Here is a 22,807-nt window from a genome sequence, read left to right on the forward strand (position 1 = left end):
AAACTCACGACCAGGTTGGGTCACGTGTCTAAAGTCCTAGAATAAGTGGCAGAGCTGGGCTCCAATCTCTGATGGGACCACAAAATCAAAGCTTTTCACTACCTTGAACCACCCCTAGGGTGTAAATCTGGGTAGGGTGGTATGGGCTACACAGGGAAGTAGTGGCAGTGGGGGAATGCCTAGGATGCTCCAGACTCATGACTCTTAAACAGGAGGGGGTTACCTCCAGAGACGAGGCATTTAGGAGACTTATCCCAAACAAGATGCCTCCCAGGCCATATGGGAGTATTGTGCTATTGTGGACAGGGTGTGGACAGACAGTGGATGCTGCTCCTGGGCAGAGAGCTGGCAGGGAGTAGTGGTGGTGAGGTGTCATGGAGGCTGATCAGGAGCAGCAGAGTGCATGCAAGGGGCTAGCAAGTAAGGCCGCCCCTCGGAGAACCTGGGCACCCCTCAAGCTCACAACTGCGGCTGCTCCCCAGGCTTATTTATTTATTTATTATTTATGATAGTCACAGAGAGAGAGAGAGAGAGGCAGAGACATAGGCAGAGGAAGAAGCAGGCTCCATGCACTGGGAGCCCGACGTGGGATTCGATCCTGGATCTCCAGGATCGCGCCCTGGGCCAAAGGCAGGCGCTAAACCCGCTGCGCCACCCAGGGTTCCCTTTTTTTTTTTTTTTTAATTTATTTATTATTTATGATAGTCACAGAGAGAGAGAGAGAGAGAGAGAGAGAGAGAGAGGCAGAGACACAGGCAGAGGAAGAAGCAATGCTCCCCAGGCTTCTGACAGCTTTCTGCACAGCCACCAGCCTGGAAAGTGGCCTTCTCATGGCTGTACAAGGGCAAGATCATCTTCCCCAGCCCACACCTTCACTTCCTCTGCAGGAGCTTCGCCCTACTTGCCCTGAAGACATTTCTGCTTGAATCAGTCACAGACACCTCTCTTCCCATTTCCAGGATCACTCCCATTTTCACATCTGTGCAGGCACTTGCTCACCCACTGCTGACTACTTCTCCTCCCACCTATCTACCTGGTGGTTGATCGTCAACTCCTATTCTTTCCTTTTTGAAGATTTATGGGGGGGGGGGGGGGTGGAGATGGATCACAAATGGGGGTAAGAGCAGAGGGAGAAGCAGACTCCCTACTGAGCAGGGAGCCTGATGTGGGACTCAATCCCAGGAGGCTGGGATCATGAGCTGAGCTGAAGAGAGACGCTTAACCAACTGAGCCACCCAGGTGCCTAACTCCTGTCCATTCTTACTGCACACAGGGACTCTGGTCTCTGGCTCCTTTATCACCTCCCAGGCTCAGCGTTTTCCTTGTAACTCTGCCTCCACCCTCCCTGCATTGAGGCAGAATTCACATATAGTAAATTCTGTAAATCCTAGAGAGACTGACGCATTTTTACACATACACAATAGTATTCAGATCAAAATATGGAATATCTTCATCTCTTCCTACAAGGACCCGGGTACTTCTTTTTAGTCTGGACCAAGCTCTCACCCCAGGGGTAACTGCTCTCCTGACATCTATCACCACAGATCATCTGGACTGTTCTTGGACTTGATTTACATGGAATTGTAAGCTACATATCCTCCTGTATAGAGTTCCTTGTTCTCAGCAGAATTTTGACATGTGACCAGGTTGTGTGTGTCAAGAGTTTACTTCTTTCACTGCAGGACAGTATTCCAACATGTGAATCTATGACAATTTGTTTATTCTCCTGTTGACAGGCATCTAGGCTGTTTCTAATTGTGGCTTTTCGTCATAAAGTTGTGACGAACGCTCTTGTACAAATGCACTCATTTCCCCTGGGTATATACTGAAGAGCAACACTGCTACATCACATGGTGAGTGTGGATGTCGTTATAAGAAATCATCAAATTGCTGTTCGGAGTGGTGATAACTTTTCACACTGCCACTGTCAACGTATGAGTGCCAGCTGCTTCCCATCCTTGCCAGCACATGGTCTTCAGTTTTTTTTAGATTTTAATTTTGCTAGGTGTGCACGTGTATAGTTTTAACTAGCATTTTCCTGATGACTAATAACATCGAGCAGTTTTTTATTAGCTGTTTGAATATATCCTTTTGTGACGTGCTAACTGAAGTTTTGCTCCCACTGTTTAAAATCAGGTTGTGGGGGCAGCCCTGGTGGCTCAATGGTTTAGCACCGCCTTCAGCCCAGGGCGTGATCTTGGAGACCCATGATCAAGTCCCACATCAGGCTCCCTGCATGGAGCCTGCTTCTCCCTCTGCCTGTGTCTCTGCCTCTCTCTCTCTCTTTCTGTGTCTCTCATGAATAAATAAAATTTTAAAAAATAAAAATAAAATCAGGTTATATTCTTCACACGGATTTTTAAGGACTGTTTCTTATATTCTGGATACGAGATTCCTTTGTCAGATCCAGACTCTGGATCCACTGTCAGATCCAGTCCAAGTAGTGACTGCTTTCTCCCAGCCCATGGCCTATCTTTTCACTCTGGTAATGGGGTCTCTAGAAGAGCAGCCAGGCGATTCCAGGATTTTGTCATCTATTCACCATGAACTTTCCTGCTCAAAGCCTTCCCTGGCTTTGCTCTGGGGAGTGCAGGACACGCTCTACAGTGACCTCTCAGTTGTCTTGTGTCCAGCTCTCCAGTTGCCTTGGCTAGAGTCCTCTCTGTCATCTGAGGCAAGGCGGTCTCAAGTGCTCCTGAGAACTAACTAGGAAGCAATCCATGCGGTGAGCTTGGACAGTGACTGTCCCTAACAGCAGTCGCCGAAGGCAGGGTGCTTTTATTTGCACTCCCTGGTCTTTCAGAGCCTCAGCTTTAGAAACAGTCTAGACACTGCTGCCTAGACATGCTGAGATCCCTGCCCTTGACTCGTAAACCCTGCTCATGTTAAAGACTAGATCACACCACACCTTTCTTCAGTCTTCCCTAAGTCCAAAGTGCCATCTTCCTCCTGATTTCCCAGTGAACTGTCTCTGCCCCTTGTGTGATGGTCAACACCCTGTCCTAGGATATCAGTTATGTTTTCACAGACCTATTGTCTTGCAGGTCCTGATGCTCCCCACAGCTGATTTGTCACTGTGGGAATTAAATACTAATAAAAATTGGAACAACGTAGAGAAGAATACCTCACAAAATTCTACTTATGTCTGTGCCAAGTAAAGAAATGGGAGTCACCTACAATTTCTAAGATCTCAGTACCCAAGTGAGAAACGGCATCTCTCAGCTTATGCTCGACACAGCCAGTCTCTTACGATAAAACTAAACACATTACCCACACAATTAAAAATGCATTAGTTACAAGGCCAGTCTATGTTAAACACTGCGTAACATAAGCACTGGTCCTGAAGTATCCCTAGAAATCTAACTTAAGTGAATTTCTCATTTTGAAAGATGTGTCTATGAGAGAGAGGAACGGGTGAGAATGGGTGTGGGTGAAATCAGGGGGAGGCAGGCATGTGCTCTCAGGCTCACCTGTGCTCTTCCCAGCAGTGGTTCTACTTCTTTGTTATGCTCGATGGCTGTTTCAAAAGACTGAAGAAAATTCGATACGATAGGATCCACCACTTTTTTGTTGGTCTTGTATTTCTCGTGAATTATCTTTAGCAATCCACATTTCTTTACGGTACCTGTGAGGAGGGAATTTATTTACCAAGGTTGGACTATTGAGGTACTTGGTCAGGCTGGCCTGAGGTTGCAGTCCTGATAATGAGGTCACTGAAAATGCATCTGCTAACAGGACATGTTGCTAGGCTCTAAAGCCTAGTTTGCAAGAAAAAAACCTGACTTCCCAACACTACATAACAACTCATAAGCTAAATGGACCAGAGCGAATGGAAACGGCTTTCACTAAGCCTTTCACGTCTTCTGCTCACCATTAAAAGCGCCACAGTAATGGCAGATGTTCTTCTTTCGGCATTTATCAGAGATTTTCTTCTTTAGTCCACGTTTCTGGAGGTAGGTCAGGCCGGGCCTCTTCAGATAATCCAGAAACTGCTTCTTCTCCTCCTGGGACAGCATGATGTGGCAGCAGGTTTTACAGATCATCTTTTAAAAATTAAAACAGATAAAAGGATGAGAGAAAGAAAGAAAAAAAAAAGTCACCCCTACTTCTTGCCCAGGACACTGAAACTGAGTCACATGCCCAAAGATGCATGGACATGTTCACCAGAATGCTAGCTGCAGTCATAGCTGCCTGGTAGGATTTTGCTGATTTTTTAACTCTGTGCTGTTTTGTCCTGCTTGATTTATGGTTATTTCTCACAATGCTTATCTATCACCCATTCAAGGAAAATTAAAGAACAAACAATCCTGATGCAATTGAATTTACTGCAAGATGCAATATTCCATATGTAAGTAACATAAAAATTCTCCCTAGGTTTATCTCCAACCACTCACAATTGCTAAGCTCACCCCAATGTCCCTGACTAGTAATTCCTAAGTTTACGCCTTAGCACAAATATGTCTGTGCCCACCTGTAAGATGCCGATAACTGCTCTGAAGTAGCCCACGTGGAAGCATGGCAACTCCAAGTCGATATACCCGTAGTGGCCCAGACAGTCAGCCAAGTTCTTCCCACAGGTTTCACAAGGACGGTCCTTCTCACTTGTACCCTTTGGATAAAAGCACACCCAATTATTAATGGAGACCACTGGACAGGGAAGTGGGACCAGGTGACTCTGAGTCAGAATCACCTGGGAAGATGCAGAGTCTTCACATCCAACTGACCAAGGCTGGAGTCTCTGAGATGTGCTGGGGAAATCAGGGAGATTGAAAGAAGCTCTTGCTTCTTCCAATCTGACAAGTCACTGGTTTCATCAGTAAGTCAAAACACATGGAACTGGGAAGGGGTGGGGGTCTTACCATCCTATGGTCAAGCACACCGTACAGCAAGGGAGCATGGTTGTTGTCCTGGCTGTACAGGTTCTTACTCACAACCTGGATGTGGGCCTGCTGGCGCATCTCTTCAGGTGACTTCATTCCAAAACAGATGTGGCTTCTGGAATAAAAAGAAATAGGGTAGTTGGGGCGCCTGACTGGCTCAGTCCTAGAGCATGTGATTCTTGATCTCAGGGTTGGGAGTTCAAACCCTACGCTGGGCGTAGAGCTTACTTAATTAAAAACAACAAAAACCAGGGAAACAGTTACATCAAAACCACTTACCAAAAATAGAGATTACGCAGTGACCCACCATAACCAACCTTACTCTTCCAACTGTCTACATGCTCTGCTCCCCTATCACTAATGTTCAAACCTCTCCCATTTTTCCTTGGGATATTTAACATCCCTTCATCCTGCTGAAGTCATTTTCATTTTTACTATCAAATGAATGGTGTTCACCAAGGTCACCAATTCGACAAAATTGGTGCTTGTGGCTAAATTCGATAAAAATGTTCTCATTTCACCTCTCTGCAGTGCTAGATGTTAACTCCCCCTTCCTTCTTATCTTGAAATATTTTCTTATAGCCTTAGTGACACCACAGACTCTTGGAGTGCCCCCACTCCGTGCCAGCTCTTCCCTCTTACATCTTCTTTTGTGGTGGTTTCTTCTACACCATCCCTTAAATATTCTGATCTCTCCTCACCTAGGGATGCAACCTTCAGGCCCTTCTGTTTGTCCTACACATCCCTCCTGAGTGACTGTATCGCTCAGGTACACATTAATGTCCATCTGTAGGCCAGCTACTGCTACTCAGAGGGAGACCGTAGAGACACCTGTTCTGCACAGCTGTACAGGCATCTCAAACTTGACACATCTAAAACAGAACCCAGCACTTTCTTCCTCAGATCTCTTCTTTCAGTCATTTGACCAACAAATTGGGGATTCACCATGTGCCAGGTACCATTCCGAGGGGCTGAGGATACAGATTAGGTGAGATAGACACGGGTCACTGCCAACATGGAGCTCAAGTTCTGGACTTATCGTCAAGATTGACAGTAAGCAGGTTCATACAGAAACATAAACAGATGTGGAGAATGAAAACGATGTGAAGTGGTGGAGAGTCTGAGGAAACTACATTGTGGGGTCAGAAAGCCCTTCTGTAAAACCGACATGGGAGCTGAATTCTGAGTAAGAGGGAGACAGCTATAAGACGGGAGGGAGGGGCGCCTGCGTGGCTCAGTTGGTTGAGTGTTTGCCTTTGGCTCAGGTCAAGATCCCAGAGTTCTAGGATGGAGCCCCGTGTCAGTGGGGAGTCTGCTTCTCCCTCTGCCCCTCCCCCCACTCGTGCTTTCTTTCTGTCCGAAATAAAATCTTAAAAAAAACAACAGGAGAGAGATGTGGTATTTATAGAATCATTAGGGCAAGGGTCCCAGAGGCAGCACAAGCTTGGCATTCAAAACCCAAACAAACCAAGCCAACAGGACCGAGTGTAGAAAACTATGGTACAAGGTGCAATCAGTGCAGTGTATGGGGGCCAGGTCATGCTGGGCTTCAAATCGCGGGTAGAGAATTTACATGCATGCTGGTGCAACGGAAAGGGGCTGGAAGGGTTTAAACTGAAGTGTCAGAAATCTGTTTTGCACCTTCATGGGTCTCTTAGGCTGCTTTGTGAGAACAGATTCCATCTGAACATGGGTGGGGTTTGGGGTGCACATGAGGGGCCAGGGTGAATGTGGAGAGACTGCTTGCAAGGACTTCTCCTAGTAAGACACTTGTTCCCCACGAATAGCAACCATCCAAGCAAGAAATGCTGTGTGTCACTCTCATCCCCACCACTGCTGTCAATGTTACATCCTAAATCCCTCTAAAATCCATCTCTCCGGGCAGCGGGCGGGGGTCAGCGGTTTGGCGCCTGCCTTCAGCCCAGGGTGCGACCCCAGGGCCGCGGGACCGAGTCCCATGTCTGGCTCCCTGCATGGAGCCTGCTTCTCCCTCTGCCTGGGTCTCTGCCTCTCTCTCTCTCTCTGTGTCTCTCATGAGTAAGTAAATAAAATCTTAAAAAAATAAAATAGAATCCATGTCTCCAACGACTCTACCACCCTCGTGCAGGACATCATCATGCCCCGCCCAGACCCCTGCAGTAGGGCTCAAGGTCTCCCTCTTACTCTGTTCCCCAAGAATCAACAGATCTCCCAGAAAGAGAACTCTTTTATCAAGATCTTCCCCAGCCTGGGCAGCCCGGGGGGCTCAGCGGCTTAGCGCCCGCCTTCGGCCCAGGGCGTGGTCCTGGGGTCGAGTCCCGCGTCGGGCTGCCTGCACGGAGCCTGCTTCTCCCTCTGCCTGTGTCTTTCTCTCTGTCTCTCATAAATAAATAAAATCTTAAAGAAAAAGAAAAGATATTCCCCCACTTGGGACGCTTCAGCCGGTCCCGGAGCAGAGCTCCGGGCGTCCTGGTCCTTCCCCTGCGGGTCGGCATTCCTCTGCTTCGAGTCCTGCGGGTTCGGCGCCCTCCGCGCCGCCGCACGAGCCCCCGCACGAGCCCCTGCTCCCCGCCGTCCCGCGCCTGCCTGCGCCGGCCCGTCCGCCTCCGCCTCCGCCTCCGCCTCCCGCCCGACCGCCAGGACGCGACGCCCCCTCCGAGGCGTCGGCTGCGAGAAGGGTGGGTCGCTTCCTCCCCGTGGAGACTCCTCGGTCCCGAGGCTGCTCCCGACACCGGGAACAGCTTCCCGCGGGCCATGCTCTCAGGGCGGCGGGGGCGCCTCCGCGCCCCACTCCCTCCGCGCCGCGGCCCGGGTCGCCGAGAGGTCCCCGCGCGGGCTGCGGAGGCCTCGCCGCCCGCCCCGCTCCACCTGCGCCCCATCGCGGCCCCCTCGGCGCCCCCCCTTCTCCGCCCTTTGGCCGTTCTTGCTGCTCCTCACATTTTCTTGGCCACGTCCGTCTCTCGGAACTGTTCCTTCACCATGGTGACGGCAGCGGGGCCCCCTCCCCGGGACGCGGGAGCCGGGCCGCAGAGACGCCGCCCCCGCGCCGCCCGGAGGAGCTCGCACCGCGGAGGCCCCGCGTCGGCCGCCGTCCAGCGCGCCCCACGTGGTCGCTTCCGCTTCCGCTTCCGCTACTCGCCGGCGTGCCTGTCAGTCAAGAGAGGCCTCCGACGGGCCGCTCTGTGCCCTCCGCCTGCACCGCCATCTGGCGGCACCTCCTGAAACTGCACCGGGGCGTCGGCTGGCTGGCGTTTCAAAAAAGTCCATTTCCAGTCCAATTTTTCCGGCCGTCTGATCCCTGCGGAGACATTGCAACAGCTTCCTGCAGAACGTTGAGGCCGACAGGCTAAAACTGCATGAAATGGAAAATCGTCATTATCAACATCGATACCATCGATACCATCTTCATTATCTTCATTAAGATCCTTTAATTTTTTTTTAAGATTTTATTTTTTATATTTATTTATTTTACTTATACTTATTTATTGTTTATTTATATATTTTATACTTATATATTTATATATTTTATGTATTTATATATTAATATTTATTATTTATTATTTATTTATTATTATCCACGCAGGGAGCCCGATGTGGGACTCGATCTTGGTCTCCAGGACCAGGCCCTGGGCTGAAGGCAGCGCTAAACCGTTGAGTCACCAAGGGATCCCAAGATCCTTTAATTTTTTAATTAAAAGTGGAGGCTAAAATGAGTCCGCCATGGAGCAGACTGGACAGACACCAAAGGAAATAAATAGGTCGGAAAATAGGGCTGTGTGTGCACCTCCAGTTTCCAAAGTTACTTTGAAAAGGAAATGAGGGATCCCTGGGTGGCGCAGCGGTTTAGCACCTGCCTTTGGCCCAGGGCGCGATCCTGGAGACCCGGGATCGAATCCCATGTCAGGTTCCCGGTGCATAGAGCCTGCTTCTCCCTCTGTCTGTGTCTCTGCCTCTCTCTCTCTCTCTCTCTGTGACTATCATAAAAAAAAAAAAGGAAATGAATTGCACTTATTATTATTATTTTATTTATTTATGAGAGACACAGAGAGAGGCAGAGACATAGGCCGTTAATATGGGACTCAATCCCAGGACCCTGGGATCATGCCCTGAGCCAAAGGCCCACTGAGCCACTGAACCACCTAGGTGCCCCTAAACTTATACTATATTATTTATAAAAACATAAGTTATAAATCGATGAGAAGTTAGTCCTGGTGAGCAAAGGAATCAAGATGAGGGGAAAACAGGAACTAAAGATCATTTATGAATTGAGGAAGCACACTGCTTGCCCATAGTCTGTGCCAGCCTGTGGGAGGGGATCCTAGTGTGACATCTCAGCACATGGGACTGCCAAGGAAACCACCACTGTAGGATTTAGTGCTGCAGAGCCTGAAACTTCTTTTTTTTTTTCCTAGATTTTATTTATTTATTCATGAGAGATACAGAGAGAGGCAGAGACCCAGGCAGAGGGAGAAGCAGGCTCCACGCAGGGAGCCCAATGCAGGACTCGATCCCAGGTCTCCAGGATCACGCCCTGGGCTGAAGGCCATGGCGCTAAACCACTGAGCTACCCGGGCTGCCCAAGCGTGAAACACCTTGACTATTTGCAAGAAACTCCAGATACAACCCAACCAAGTGATTCAACACCTTTGTTTTAATATTTTTTTAAAAAGATTTTATTTACCTTTTTCACACAGAGAGCATACAAGCAGGGGTGGCGGCAGGCATAGGGAGAGGAAGATGCAGGCTCTCCGCCGAGCAGGGAGCCTGATGCAGAGCTCGGTCCCAGGACCCCGGAATCATGATCTGAACTGAAGGCAGATGCTTAAACTGCTTAACCAACTGAGCCACTCAGGCGCCTCCTTTTTTGTTTTAAGAAGGAACGCGGGATCCCTGGGTGGCACAGCAGTTTGGTGCCTGCCTTTGGCCCAGGGCATGATTCTGGAGACCCGGGATCAAATCCCACGTCGGGCTCCTGGTGCATGGAGCCTGCTTCTCCCTTTGCCTGTGTCTCTGCCTCTCTCTCCCTCTCTGTGTGACTATCATAAATAAATAAAATTAAAAAAAAAAAAAGAAGGAATGCTATTCAGGGGCACCTGGGTGGCTCAGGTCGAGTTTTGGGGATCCTGGGATCGAGTCCTGCATTGGGCTCCCGCAAGAAGCCTGCTTCTTCTTCTGCCTATGTCTCTCTCTCTCATGAATTTAAAAATTAAAAAAAAAAAATCTTAAAAAAGGGGGGATGTGCAGCCCTGGTGGCCTAGTGGTTTAGTGCCTGCTTTGGGCCCAGGGGTTGATCCTAGTCCCCTGTCCTGCTCCCTGCAGGGAGCCTGCTCCCTCTGCCTGTGTGTCTGCCTCTGTCTCCCTCTCTCTGTCTCTCATGAATAAATAAATAAAATCTTTTTAAAAAAGTGGGGGGGATGCTGTTCAGACTCCATGGATCCTCACTAGCAAAAACACAAATGTAGCAAACACAAAAAAGCAAAGCAAATCTGACTTTACTCATTTCAGCAGTTAATCCCTTAAAATCCGGTTGGAATAACATAGACCGTACTAGGCTAACAAGATTTGATGAGTGATTTTTATCATGCAGAGATGAAAAACAAAAGTTCTGGAACAACCATGCCTCCGTGGGTACCACCACCTGAAAGTTGGGTGACTTTGGGAAAGGTATTTAGCCTCCCTGGGTTTTAGCTACCTCCAAGTTATAAAAGGGGGTGTCTAATAAGTACCCTACTTCTTAGCGTTGGAGGGAAGGTCAAATGGCCCAAATGAATGTGAAGGCCATTAATAGGCGTATAGCAGTCACGAAATGAATATTAACTATTATTATTCTGAAAAATGTAGGAAAGCTGTCTTCAAAGCCTGTACCCTTGTCTCCTCGTCCACACTGACCTTTAGAAAGTTCTTTTCCTAGTGTCTCTCTCTCTCTTTTTTAAAGATCTTTAAGTTTTATTTATTCCTGAGACACACACACACACAGAGAGAGAGAGAGAGAGAGAGAGAGAGAGACAGAGAGAGAGGGGCAGAGACACAGGCAGAGGGAGAAGCAGGCTCCATGCAGGGAGCCCGATGCGGGACTCGATCCTCTGACCCGGGGGTCACGACCTGAGCTGAGAGCAGATGCTCAGCCACTGAGCCCCAGGTGCCCTCCTAATGTCCCTTTTTGAACACGCAGGTATGTTCTTTATTTCTGTATGACCACGTCCCTTTAAACAACTAACAAATTTATGGAGCAAACAGAAAAAAAAGGTCTTTTTCTTTTTTTTCTTTCTTTCTTTCTTTTTTTCTTTTTGGTTATAAGGCCTAAGATTTTTCAGAAAAGCACAGAGTTTTTTTTCTTTTCTTTTCTTTGAGTTTATTTTCAATTCAGAAAAATCCCCGGAGAATCTCAGAAAAACGACCCTTAGAAATGAACTAAAAGGGTCCGTTTTTCGGGTATTTGAAACAACCAAGTTTTGAGCTGGGTTCCCGCAGTTTCCTGCGCTATAACAAGAGGACGCTGGGCGCCAGGATCTCCCGCGACGGCTTCCAGCTTTACGAACCGTTTCACTCTCACTGAGACGATTTAAGCTGTAATTCGCTTTACCGTAATTCCAAGTACCGTAAATTCAAGACCATGCATCAAACTAAAATTGAAGATGCGCTTGCGGCGGTCAAGTCGGCCGAAGAGCCAGGGGGCGGGCCTCGGGCACTTTTAGTCCGGCACCGGCGGGGCCACCCCCGCGGGCCTGGCCACGCCCCCACGCCGGCGGCGCTCGGGGTCCTTCCGTACGCATTGATATGATTGGACGGCGCCTGGCGGCTCTCTTTTCCTCCCCGGCTGCTTGAAGCTCGGCCGCCATCATGGTGAGTCTCCACAGACCCGTGCCGCCATCCGGCGGGTATCCGAGCCATCCTTGGTCCCCGGGTCCTGCCGTGGCTGCCACGGCCGCCCGAAGCCCCGTCGCCCGTTTCCGGCTGTGTCTGACGGACGCTGGTCGCCGGGAGCCCCGGAGCCGTCGGCGGGGAGTCCAGGCTGCGCCGCCGCCCCAGACGCGCCGGGCTTCGGAGGCCGGGGCCCGGGGACTGCGGGAGCGCCCGCCGCGTTCGTCGGCGTCGCCCAGCCGCGCGGGTGGGGCGGGAGAGGCGGCTTGGCGGGGGGATGGCCGCCCGGCGGGGAAGCGGAGCCCGTGTGCGTGTCCTAAGGCCTCGTCCGCCGGATGGGACGTCTTGTGCCGTGGGGGGGGACACGGGGGCCCTGGGAGGGCTTAGGTCGGGCCCCGTGAGCCCCGTCCGCGCCGGCTCCTGGTTCGACGTTACGTGCGAGTCCCCTCCCCCCGCCCGCCCGCCCGCGGCCTTCTCCTGAGAGGACCGCGGTTCCAGTCAGCTTCCTCAGCTGTGGTTTTCCAAACCGAGATGGAGATCTAGCAACCAGTCGTTGCCACGAAAAAAGCCTCTCTTTCGGGTAAAGTTTCTATTCTGAGTGTAAGCGTGCAGCGTGCCCACGTTCCCGGGGCGGTTACCTGTGTGTGTGTGGGGGGGTTCTGGTGGGGTGTGACGGGCAGTTCACGTGCAGGTAGTGGCGGCGTGTGTCACTCTCGTGCAGCACGTTACGAACGCGGTTGAGATGATGGAAGTTTGCACGAGTCCAAGGAGTTTTACTCCACAGAAACGGTTGTTGTGTGAAGGTGGTGGCGGCGTTTGTTTGTCTTTTTTTTTTTTTTTAATTCTTTTTTGTCTGTGTGTCCCCCAAGGGGACATTTATTCATGAGACACCGGCCGAGGGAGAAGCAGGCGCCCTGCGCGGAGCCCGATGTGGCACTGGATCCCAGATCCCCCCCGGGTCACGACCTGAGCTGAAGGGAGATGCGCAATCCCTGAGCCACCAAGGTGTCCCCTCTGGAGACATTTGCAATCACGTCTGGAGAGTTGGGGGGGGTGCCCCTGGCCTCTAGTAGTTAAGAGACCCAGGGTGCTACCAAATATCCTAAAACGCACAGGACAGTCCCCACAGGGAACTAGCAGGACCAAAGTAGTGTTGAAATCAAGAAGCCCTGCCTTAAAGTGATTCCCATAGCAAAGTGAATTAAGATTCCAGAAAGCTGTGGGGTGGGTTCTCTTGGTACTGACTGTGCTACACGAGTCCTAGGAATTAGGCCCTCGGTGGTTTTTTTTTTTTTTTTTTCTTTCCCTTTTCATTAAAAGTATTCCCGCTGCTACTAGCTCATGTGGCTCTTGCACATTTGAAATGTGGCTCCTGCACCTGTGGAATTGCATATTAAATGTGACTTAATGTGAATCATCCACCTGTGGCCAGTGGGTGCCCACTGGCAGTTCTAGGTCTTGGAAGATCTCCACAGGTCACAGAAGGCGGAGTGCTATTATTAACTAGTGTGTTATGTATGTTTTCAGAATGACACAGTAACTATCCGGACCAGGAAGTTCATGACCAACCGACTGCTTCAGCGGAAACAGATGGTAAGGAAGGGTACATCAGAGTTTCATTGTTTATTGCTTTAAAAGATATATTTTTTAATAATGAACACTAAAATTTGTTACTTCTTTTTAGGTCATTGATGTTCTTCACCCCGGGAAGGCAACAGTACCTAAGACAGAAATACGGGAAAAACTAGCCAAAATGTACAAGACCACACCAGATGTCATATTTGTATTTGGATTCAGAACCCATTTTGGTGGTGGCAAGACAACTGGCTTTGGCATGATTTATGATTCCTTGGATTATGCAAAGAAAAATGAACCCAAACATAGACTTGCAAGAGTAGGTATTCTTGTTTGTTCAACAGCTGCTGAAAACTGAATTTTTCTTTTTTTTTTTTTCTTTTAAAGATTTTATTTGTTCACTAGAGATGCAGAGAGGCAGAGAAGCAGGCTCCATGCAGGGAGCCCGATGTAGGACTCTATCCCAGGGCTCCAGGATAACGCCCTGGGCTGAAGGCAGGCACTAAACCGCTGAGCCACCCAGGGATTGAATTTTTCAATAGCAGTGTGTTGTGGGTGTAGTGGAATGAGCAACAGTGAGCAGTCTGGGGAGGGACGACCCTCAGACCTAAGGAACTAAAGGAGTTAAGAGAGGAGGTTCTTTGATAAATGTACCCATAGAGCACAGTACTTGAATAATGGGGTCTGCAGCTTTTGAGGAGGTGGCATTTGAGCTGAGTCTAGAAGGGCAAATAATGTAGTACTTGGGGAGATAGGAGTTGGGAATGGGATGAGTGAGTTTGGAGAGGTTGAGGAGGTTCTTTGATAAATGTACAGAGAGTACAGCACTTGAATAATGGGCTCTGCAGCTTTTGAGGAGGTGCTGCCTAACTTGGTCATAGTCCCTACCGGATTAGTTAATGCTGAATTGGTTGCTTGCAAGTCACTTAATAAGGTATGCCCTTCTCCTTTAGCATGGCCTGTATGAGAAGAAAAAGACTTCAAGAAAACAGCGCAAAGAACGTAAAAACAGAATGAAGAAAGTCAGGGGGACTGCAAAAGCCAACGTTGGTGCTGGCAAAAAGGTATTGTTCATCAAGGAGAATACAGAGATGTCAGTTGCAGGTCTTTAGTTTCTAGAAAGGAGGGATTTATTTCCTTAATAACCTTTTTTTAATGTTTTTTCTTTTCCCACTTCTTCTGGATTACAGAAGGTAACGTGTTTTGAGACGCTACATGATGTAGTATCTTAACACTTCACTAGATTAGCTTTGCCCACCCTTTGTCAGCTCACAGATCAGCACAATACAGGGGCCACATCGGTTCAGTGATCCTGGTGGGCTCGTTGCATGCCCTGTCAGGAAGTTTCCATTTTACTGCTGATTGGTTTGGACTGTAAAAAGGGAAGCAGGTCTACTTTCCTGAGATTAAATTTACTTGCTTAAAATGGATAACTGGTTTAAGAAGCAGTTGAATCAATGTGGCCCATGTTTTCCTGGCATGCTGGAGAGGCAGCTGAGATCTCACTTGCTTTCCTCTCCAGTTAGCCAAGACAAGTGATTTTAATGATAAGCAGCTTTTTACCAGCTTTGCTAGCTAACCGTAAATAATAGTTGAATGGAATTAAGGTGTTGGGTTGTCAAATTAACAAATAATCAAGTGTTCTGTGAACTTTTTTTTTTGGCCTTTTCCCTCTACTTGGATTTCTTGTTCATCAGAAATGAAGTGTCTAGCAGGTACTGAGATTGTGAGCACGGTGTGGGGATGCATCACCTTCACTGAGTTTGCTTTGATGCTTTTGCATGTTGGCTTTCAGACAACAAAAATTTTACATAGTATGATCTCTAATTTAAATGCTGTGTTTTAAAATGGTATATTATGAGGAAGGGAGAGAAGGTTTTAATTACATTTGTTTTGGAAACTAAAAAATGCATGTTGCAAAGTGACCTGGTGGAGGAAGATGGGTACTCTACTAAGTAGGCACCTTATAACTTGTATTTGGGAAACGCTGTGTCCCAGAGAGTTTCGTACCCAGGGAAGCTTTAGTTAACACAGGGCTTGGGTCCTCTCATTTTGTCATCAGCAGTCTTCTTCCCTTGGGGACCCTGGGACTGGAACAGTTTTTGGCAGCTCTGGTAATAAACTGGTCTGAGAAAACTGGCAAAGCCTCTTATTCAGGAACCAACTCAAAGCTGCCTTTTACTGTTCCATTGTTTTTTACGGATTCCTAATTTTTCATCTGATGACTGTCTCTTAATTAAAAAAATTCTAACGTGATCGTATATTCATATCAAAGCCTTTGATAAGTATGTTTTTTTCCACATGTTTTTAGTTGGAATGGTCCACTATGCCATATTAAACACGGTTTTGCACACTTGAGCAGCTTAAATCGGCTTGTGAGGTGGGCCTAGAGGGGGTTGGGGTAGTAGGTTTTTGAAGCACTGGTCCCTGCCCCTGTGTGCTTCCTCTAACAGTGACTCCCCTGCCAAACAGCAAAGCTGGTAGACCTGCCCAGGCCTCTAACCACATTGTCTTTCCAGCCATGGAGTTAGAGCAGTGGATGAACTGCCAGAGGAACTACTTGCTGCTTAGAACTGTAGCCTGTTTGTGAGGCTTATACTATCAACAGAAGTTGCCGAGATTGCAAAAAGATTCAGTCGGTGGACTGATCTAGATCTGAAGGACGTTTAACTCATTCTTGTCTTCATTCAGCCTTTGAACCCCGTGTGTTAGTGCTCGGCGGTGACGTGCAGAAGGGCTCCCCATGGGGACCTGAGCCATCACTATCCCTGCTTCAGGTTGCACTGGTGCATTTCACTAGTATAGCTCTGGAAAAGTGGTGGGGAAATGAATGTGTAAATAAGCGTATGTGTTCTTTGGTTCAAACTAGCCAGGCTTACTAATATTACTTAAGGTTATTAGAAAGTGTGTACGCACATACATGCACAAGCGTTGGGGAAGAGCAAGAGGAAAGGGATAAGCAAGGACCCTGCTTGGAGCCATTGCAGGGACTGGATCCTAGGACCCTGGGATCATGAACTGAGCTGAAGGTAGACGGTTAACCAACTGAGCCACCCAGGGGCCCACTAATGTTACTTTTAATTGTTTTTGTTTGGATGTCGGAATTGGTATGTGCTCTTACATTTTGGGTACAGTAGATTTTTTTTAAAGGCTTTATTTGAGAGTGAGCACGCGCGCTGGTTGGGATGAGGGGAGAGAGCACAAGAGAGCAGACTCCCCACTGAGCCAGTGAGCCTGACGCAGGTTTCCTGGATCATGACCTGAGCCGAAGATAGACGCTTAACTAACGGCCATCCAGGTGCCCCTACGATAGAGTTGATTTAGAGAATGGGGTTTTTTTTTTTTTCTCTGTTTTTTAGATTTATTTATTCATGAGAGAGAGGCAGAGACATAGAGGGAAAAGCAGGCTCCATGCAGGGAGCCTAATATGGGACTTGATCCTGGGATTCCAGGATCACGCCCTGGGCTGAAGGCAGATGCTTAACTGCTGAGCCACTGAGCCAACTGCTGAGTGTCCCTAAATTAAGGAAATAGTCTTGTGTTTGAAGAATATATGAAGCATTTTCATTTTAGCCCAGTTCTGCCTTTTTAACTAATTTGCACTACTTGTGGTGGCAGTGAACAGTAGCTTTTAAAGTATTGAGCTGAGACAGGTTTTAAAAGACTTGTTTGATCCTTTAGAACTCTTTCTTTGAGGTAAAATTAGATTCTATTGTGGGATGGTTCCTGGGTCTGTTGATGGTGCTTATGTGCCTAGCATCATGTTACTGAGCAGAGCAGGAAGGCTGAGGCTCAGGTATGTGTACTTGATGTATGTGTAGGCAGTGGCAGCCTGGAATGGCACTGCTGTTGGCATGATCTCTTCATTGTGAAATCGTGCCACTTTGTTTACACATAAGAACCATAGTGATTACATGAGGTTTTTAGAATTGGGAAGCATAAAAATGAGTGTGTCTAAGGAGTGCTCTGTACACAATTAAAAAGAAAAGTTATTAAGGTATCTGATTGCATGCATGAAAATGCAGATTATTTTGGAGTTTTAAAAGGGACTATTAATGAAATGTTTGTTTTCCTTCTTCCCTCCTTTCTCCCTACCCTGCCACTGATTCAGTGAGCTGGAGATTGGACAACAGGTATAATTCAAGCTTTTCACGTGGATCATTAGGCTTTACTGATAACAGTAATTTAAAAGTCTAGAGCATGTGAAATGGTTTCGTTTTTCTGTGTTTTTTCTTTGCATGTGAAATAGTCTTAGACGTTGATTTACAAATGCTTTCAAGATTCGTGGCTTTTTAAATACTGATTGTGACGTTTTGTTTTTAAGACTAATATTTAACTCTGTTTTATTTCTAATGTGAATGTTTGCAAGTTTTATTTCTTGATGCTTTCATTGTGTCATCACAAATTTTAGGTTAATACTTGTTCTGCATGAGTGTGATTAATTTTGGAGTTTGCTGAAGATTTTGAACTTAAAAATTTTTAAGAGTTTTAAAAGTGGTTAACTAACTAAGTTTTTCTTTTTTGTTTCACAGAAGGAGTAAAGATTCTGCAGTGGCTTTATCTGTGGTGATTGTGCAGATTTTTCATGAGAGGATTAATAAACTAAGAACGTTAATGTGTCTGGTTGTTTGAAATGTATTTGAAGTTTACTGGGACTGTTACGAGATTACTCTGCTATTAGAGCAGATTAAGATTGCTGCCCCTAAGTTCACCTGTTCCAGTATGCTTTTAGTGAAAACTTGGTATGATTGTCATTCCCTTCAATAGCACAAAGATGTGGGTGTAGGGTATCAGTACCATGAGAACATATCGGGCCAGTCTAGTGTGATTTGCCATCAGTCTAGTTGGTCAGTCTCTGAAAGGCACACTTGAAATCTGAATTCCTTTTGGTCTTCCTAGAACCTACCATTGTTCTTATTACTGAAAAATTATTTGCTGATCTCAGTAGAGAATTACTAGATGATATTTTCATCACTTTATGAAGTATATAGCATCTGCCAAAATCATCTGCACTGTAGCTTTGTGCTTGAGGGTGAATGGGGTGTTATGAGTAGGGAATTTGAAAGAAGCTAATGAATATTTAGATGCAGTGTAGAATTGTTTGGTAAATCTGTACATGGTTTTGGTAAACATGGAGGGTTATGCAGTGTCACTTTATCTTTGCCGATGCCAGTTCGGAGTTTGGCTTTTTTTAGGCATCCAAGATTGAGGACTTGAGCTGTGGTTATCGGTCAGTTGTGTGGCCTTAAGAGATTTGAAGAAGCAGCTGTTTTAGGGTTACTGTGGGGGTTGGGTACCTTTTGATGACAGGGTAGGAAGTGTAGGAGTTGGGGGGCCTTGGGTATTTGGAATGGGGTGTAGAGATACTAATGGCTTAAGGGCTTGGGATGCTATTTTTCTCTGAAGTTGGGTGTAGAATTGGTTTGCACCCTATGTGGGTCCATCTGGGATTCAAGCTTATAAATACTGTTAGGAACCCTGTAAGTGGGTGGAAAGCACCAGAGAAACCTCAGGAGGTGGTAAAGGAGTGAAAGACCTGCTTGGTTGAGTAGGCGGAGGGATTTGGGAAGCAAGAATTGTGGTAGCAGAAGGCATGAAAGGGTACTGGAAGGAATGGTTGTGTGTTTCAGAGAACATGGTAAAAGGCCTTTCCTGAAGAAGGACCTGCAGACCCAGGGGCAAGGATGTTAGGCTGGACCTGCTGACTGAGGCCTGCTCATGTTGGATATAGTAGTTCTGCATGGAGTTAAGGTCAGACCGTGCTTTTGGGTTTTTTGGAGCAGCCCATGGCCCTGTGGGTTCCTTTGCTGGGTCAAAGGCATAAGTACTGGCAGGAGAGTGTGAAGGAGTGAGGGATTCAGGACTGCCAAGTGTCAGTTTTCTTCAAAACAGCTAACAGGTGATGTGTAGTGGATTTTAAACTAGCCGTGCAGAGGTCATTTGTGCCTGGCGGCAAATGTAGAGATGGGGTTCCTGTGGCAGTGAGAGGGAGGTAGCAGAGAACTGGTGAGCAGCAAGGTGCTGAAGAGAAGGGAGAGCACCTGGGCTGGCCTGGGAGGGGGCACCAGGTGAACTGGAGCTGGGAGAGGTGAGTAAGCCAGCGGTCAGTGGTTGAAAAGTTCAGGAGCACAGCTAGTGGAAGCAAACTGAAGGGTGGGTAGCTTTCATATTGAGGTGCTGAGACTGATAGAAAGAGGGCACAGCTGCTGGGAGCCTGAGTGGAGGTGAAGGTTGATAGTCACAAGATGAAGCTTTTCTGTTGGGATGTGCTCAGGGAGGGCAGAGTTGGCAGTCATTCGGCCAGCGGAGCCTCTGGGGAAGGGAGTTAAGACTAACTCTGGCCCAGCTTGGTTTTCTAGAGGAGCTTCCTGGGCTGTACTATTTCAGAAGTCACTAACTGCTAGTCTTGTCTGTGAGCTCTTTCACAGGCACAACGTTTTGAAACTGGACAGATTACATGCAAAGATGAGATTTCCAGCCTCTTGAAATCCCAGGCACCAACAGCACTTCACTTTCCTGTGCAATGGTAGTTGGCAAGTCCACTCTGGCCTCCAGCACGGCCTTTGCTCTGTAGCTAGCTTGCACCCTTTACCTGTTCTTTGGTTTTGTTTCCATTCTGCAATATCCTTCCATTTAGTCTAGGGGTGTCTGGGCAAGTCACTTGGTGAACTGATAGGTTAACTGGTTAAGTTGAAGAGTACTGAGTGCATGCACAAGGCGGGGCACGGGAGGCAAAGGGGGAGGGAGAGAATCTTAAGCAGACTCCTTGCTGAGTGAGGAGCTCAACAGATCATGACCTGAGCCCAAAACCAGGAGTTGGACCTCCTAACTGACAGAGCCACCCAGGTTGCCCATGGGTTAACTTTCTCTTTAAATTGGAGTATCCAAGGGGACCTGCTCTGCTGACCTGACTCAAAAGGCTATTTTGAGGCTCAAATGATGTGACATCTGAGAACAGTTTGGGAACTGCAGTGCTAAGCAATGTGTGATAAGAGGGAAGGACTTCCAGGAACTTTTAAGTTGTGGATAGTATGTGCTCTCGAACTTGAGGATTCTTAGAGATCCAACGTTGTCAGCCCTGACAGTAACCAGACCATGCTCTGCTGTCAACAGTTTTTCAAAGAGCTTTTGTAAAAATGCACAGTTGACTTAACTAAGAGCACCTTCCTTTTCTTCAATTTGGCTCTGGTGAGAGGCTGTGGCTTTCTGAGGGGTAGCAGGGATCTTTGAAGAGTGGTGAAAAGAAGCTAGAGGTGATTCTGAAGGGGGTGGTTTTCCAGTCCCCAATGAATGCTGGGGTGCTTGGGTGCTTATCGCTGCACCCAGGTTCCATTTTTAGCCAGCTGCGTGTGTCCAAGCAGTCAGCTTTTTACCAGTGCTTTGCTCTTCCTTTCTTTGTTCCCTGGCACGTTACTTTGGGTTCTTAAAAGACAGCATCTTAATAGGTCATACTTTTGGAACTAAGGCAAGTGCTGTTCTGATTCTCTAGAACATTTATCTCCTTTAACCTGTACGATAACCCTAAGCAGCAGATCTCGCTGGACCCACAGAGGAGCGTTAGAGCAGTTAAGAACTGCCAGTAGTGGAGCTGGGAGTAGGGCACAGTATCGGACTCCAGAGTCTTACTGCTGTGCCTTTATTCAGTCGAATACTAATTGAGCAGCTGTTGTCTGCAGGACATGTATGGGTTAAAGGTGAAAAAGGCTCCTGAATCGTATAAGCACTGTGCTCAACAAGGTGCCTATTGCCATGGGGTAATTGAAGTGATAAAATGCCAACTGAATTCCCTGTTGACTGAGCTGCTGTACACCCTGGTCCCTGTGGAGGAGAGGTGAATGAAGAAACTGTTCCTTCACTCAAAGCTCAGGAGGTTAAACAACTCCCCATAGTCTCATGGCCTGGTTTCTCACTGTGAAGCGGCAGACAGTGCATAATTGTGTTAAATTACATGATAGGCATCCAAAGGTGAGAGAATCTGCAGGATGACTGGGTCTTGCAAGGTTTATGACGGAATACTGTTAATGGACAGTCTGATCCAGATGCACAGGAGCAGGGTTTTCTGTTCTAGGGCTTTGAAAACCAGAAAAGAGCACAGGGAGGTGGGGACAAGTAGTAGCTGTGGGGTGAAGTGAGCCCAGTCCTTCTGCTGGGGTACAAGTGGGGATGAGTTGGGAGCAGAGTGCTTGTAGGTGAGTGGAAGATCCTGTGGTGACTTCAGTGGCTTCCAGCAGTTTTGCACAATGCATTTCTGGTCCCAGAAACTCCATTTCAAAAATAGGCTTCAGGTTGGCTCTCAGGACACAGAGGAGGTATGATGCTTGATATTCATTTGTGCTGGCAAAGCCCTGAGTTGTAGAGCTCTGTAGTGTGGGTCCAGGGTGTGAACACACCTCTACACTTTGATTTGTCCTTCCCCACCCACTACCCATTGACCTGGTAGGCCAGATATGGAAGTGAGATCCCCCCACGATAACTCTACGGTCTGGCTGGGGGTTAGGGTACAAGTGAGGTTCTGAGGGAAATGAGACTAGAGAGGCCAGCAGGGAGCAGGTTACAGAGGATCTTGTATGCCATGCTAAGGGTTTTTCTTGTTCAATATTTTGGTTAAATAAAAACTGCTTGATTGAGTGTCCTTGTCACATGCTGAATTCTTCTGCATGGGGGATACTTAAGCTGTTGGACTGTTCATCATGCATGTTGGAGAGGGGATTTGTGCCGCAGGCTAGGGGTTGAAGAGATGGCATCCACAATGTCTGGCTTGATGGAAAAGGACTAGACCAGAATCCAGAGACCTGGTTTCTTTGGATTCTCGCTCAGCCTCTAGCCACCTGGGGCTATGGAAGGCAAAGGAGTTTTCTGAGCCTCCATTTCCGTGTGTGTAGTTGAGATACAGGGCTGGATATGAGTAGTTCCCAAACTTGGCACCTGGGGCCTTGTTAAGAATACAGAAGTCCAGACCTTCTGCCCATTTTCTGAACCAGCATCTGAAGTGACAAATTTGTGGATGCTCCTCCTAGTGAACTGCATGAGGGGTATATTGGACTCCTAGGTCCCTTCTGCTTCTGAGAACTGTTGAGTAGGCAAAATGGTCCCTGTTCTCAAGAAGCTGGCAGCTAAAGAATAATACTACTATTGCTACTGCCAATAGAGTAATGTCAGAACTGACATTTGTTTTCTGCCAGAAAGCCTGTTACAGGAATTCTAAGTTTTCCCAGCTATCTGAAAGTAGAGTGATCCTGTGAAACCTTTCAGATCTTGAGAAGGTGTAAGGTGAAGAACAAAGTTATCCACTTTAAAAAAGATTTTATTCATTCATGATAGACATGGGGGGGGCGGGGCGGTAGCAGAGACACAGGCAGAGGGAGAAGCAGACTCCATGCTGGGAGCCCGACATGGGACTCTATCCCGGGTCTCCAGGATCACGCCCTGGGCCAACGGTAGGCGCTAAACCGCTGAGCCACCTAGGGATCCCCAAAATTAAGTTTATATGGGAAGATTTTGAGTGTTCTCAG

At 47.6% G+C, this 22,807-nt stretch overlaps 2 protein-coding genes across 7 annotated transcripts in view; one reads left to right on the forward strand and one right to left on the reverse strand.

Annotated features, from left to right (window-relative positions):
• Window positions 1–7,840, reverse strand: part of POLR3A (RNA polymerase III subunit A) — a 49,317-nt gene extending 41,477 nt beyond the window's left edge. The window contains 5 exon segments of the mRNA XM_038534457.1: window positions 3,471–3,625; window positions 3,872–4,043; window positions 4,472–4,609; window positions 4,860–4,995; window positions 7,797–7,840. Of these exon segments, the coding sequence (XP_038390385.1) occupies window positions 3,471–3,625; window positions 3,872–4,043; window positions 4,472–4,609; window positions 4,860–4,995; window positions 7,797–7,840 (645 nt within the window).
• Window positions 7,841–11,648: 3,808 nt separating this feature from the next.
• Window positions 11,649–17,926, forward strand: RPS24 (ribosomal protein S24). 6 transcript variants are annotated; one of them, NM_001252318.1, is made up of 8 exons: window positions 11,649–11,702; window positions 13,248–13,313; window positions 13,405–13,614; window positions 14,249–14,359; window positions 14,486–14,488; window positions 14,993–15,010; window positions 17,407–17,428; window positions 17,828–17,926. In NM_001252318.1, the coding sequence occupies exons 1-6, from the start codon at window positions 11,700–11,702 to the stop codon at window positions 14,996–14,998; spliced, it is 399 nt and encodes a 132-aa protein (NP_001239247.1). In that variant the 5' UTR covers window positions 11,649–11,699; the 3' UTR covers window positions 14,999–15,010; window positions 17,407–17,428; window positions 17,828–17,926. The 6 variants fall into 6 exon arrangements, with proteins under 6 accessions (NP_001239247.1, NP_001239251.1, NP_001239248.1 ...); NM_001252322.1 differs by lacking the exon at window positions 14,993–15,010; NM_001252319.1 differs by lacking the exon at window positions 14,486–14,488.
• Window positions 17,927–22,807: the final 4,881 nt, after the last annotated feature.

Source organism: Canis lupus, chromosome 4 (assembly GCF_011100685.1).
Source record: "Canis lupus familiaris isolate Mischka breed German Shepherd chromosome 4, alternate assembly UU_Cfam_GSD_1.0, whole genome shotgun sequence".
NCBI lineage: Eukaryota > Metazoa > Chordata > Mammalia > Carnivora > Canidae > Canis > Canis lupus.

Bases quoted from the DNA above. Each gene is read 5' to 3' on its own strand.
- RPS24 (NM_001252321.1), top strand. The intron at 13,314-13,404 runs GTAAGGAAGGGT...ACTTCTTTTTAG, and splicing joins TGCTTCAGCGGAAACAGATG to GTCATTGATGTTCTTCACCC. The intron at 13,615-14,248 runs GTAGGTATTCTT...CTTCTCCTTTAG, and splicing joins CCAAACATAGACTTGCAAGA to CATGGCCTGTATGAGAAGAA.